The 1,662-nt window shown below is 37.1% G+C and overlaps 1 protein-coding gene across 1 annotated transcript; it reads left to right on the top strand.

The window, feature by feature from the left end:
• Window positions 1-11: 11 nt before the first annotated feature.
• LOC113472978 lies at window positions 12-823 on the top strand (the record flags this gene model as incomplete). The annotated part of the gene is made up of 2 exons (XM_026832753.1): window positions 12-261; window positions 690-823. Coding segments are annotated over exons 1-2 (353 nt in total), but the record flags the coding sequence as incomplete, so codon positions are not given.
• Between the last annotated feature and the right edge of the window lie 839 nt (window positions 824-1,662).

Here is a 1,662-nt window from a genome sequence, read left to right as displayed (position 1 = left end):
CGGTTAGTCGTTAGAGGTTGTTATAGGCAAATTTTACTGTACATGTTATCTTTATCATGGGTTTGTTTTTCATCTTTCTACAGAATGTTTGATGTCATAGAATTTGAAGGGGGCTTGTTAGAAACCACCCCAACATCTTGGGTCATTGATGGACAGTGTACTTCTCTACAGAACCTTTTAAAACAGCTACCACTCAAGACATTAAATGAAGTCCAGAGCTTCGACAATTTACTAATGTCAGAAGAAAATGTAGCAGCACTAGTAAGTACAGCCTCCCTAAAAATTTCTTTCTGTGTCTCTACCAGTTGCATCACAATTCACATTACTATTTAATCATTTGTCATTCAAATTCATGGTTAATGGAGCATTCAAATCTTTTTACTTAATGGGGCACTAGGGCACCCGTAGCATCTCTAACAAAACTTGGTGGTGCAATTAGCCAGTATGGAGGAGTTGAATCTTAGGATGCTGGTGGTTTGGTGCTGGCTATTTCCAGCCCCTTTCAGGCTGGGTGAGGTTAATGTGAGAAGTTGGTATGGTAAGGCTAATGCCTGGAGGGTAAAACCACCACCATCTCCTATAACCTTCAATGTGTTGAGAGGGACTTCAAACCAAATAGAACCATGAAACAACCCACCAAAAAAAATATGTTCATTTATTTATTTAGATATTATTATTTTTATTTTTAGACTGAATACTTGAGCTTCAAATCTGGAGACAGCTTAAGTCACTACTTGAGAAATATCATGAGAGAGTGCTTCCTAGATGTTGTTCTTCAAGAATTCTCATGGTGTGGAACAAATGGGGCCAAGGCTCAATTTAGGTAAAACCACCACCATCTCCTATAACCTTCAATGTGTTGAGAGGGACTTCAAACCAAATAGAACCATGAAACAACCCACCAAAAAAATATGTTCATTTATTTATTTAGATATTATTATTTTTATTTTTAGACTGAATACTTGAGCTTCAAATCTGGAGACAGCTTAAGTCACTACTTGAGAAATATCATGAGAGAGTGCTTCCTAGATGTTGTTCTTCAAGAATTCTCATGGTGTGGAACAAATGGGGCCAAGGCTCAATTTAAAAACTTCAAATCAAAAGTGTTATATTTGGTAAGTCTCATTTTTAATTTCAACATGTCAATACTGCAATAGTGAATACCCCAGTTTTGGTTAGATCTCTGAAGTTAAGTGACACCAAGCATGGTTAGTATTTGGATGGGTGAGCACCTCAATTACACACTTGATACTGGCTTTTTCCAGTCCCAATCATGTTGAGTAAGGTGGTCTGTTTAATAACAAATATGTCCATTTCTTAGTACATTTAATATTGATTTGGTGGTTTGGTTTAATGTCTCTATCAACACTTAATATATTGTAGGTTATATGAGGCAGAGGTTTTACCCTCTAGGTGTTGACCTTACCATACCAGCTACTCACATTAACCTCACCCAGCCTGAGGGAAGGGGGCGGAAAAAGCCAGTAGCACGTGAATAATATCTGGACTGAGGTTCCCAGGTGGTCACCCATTAAAATACTAGTCATGGTCGACGTTGCTTAACTTTGTGAGTGAGTTCATTAGACAGTCAGTGTCTTATGAGATTTTTATAGAGATTATTATTTGGTAATTGTAAGTACTTAATAATAAGGTAATATAGGT

This window comes from Diaphorina citri, unplaced genomic scaffold (assembly GCF_000475195.1).
Source record: "Diaphorina citri unplaced genomic scaffold, Diaci psyllid genome assembly version 1.1 scaffold11399, whole genome shotgun sequence".
NCBI classification, from domain to species: domain Eukaryota; kingdom Metazoa; phylum Arthropoda; class Insecta; order Hemiptera; family Psyllidae; genus Diaphorina; species Diaphorina citri.
The sequence above is the reverse complement of the archived record's forward strand: the minus strand, read 5'-3'. Positions and strand labels throughout refer to the sequence as shown.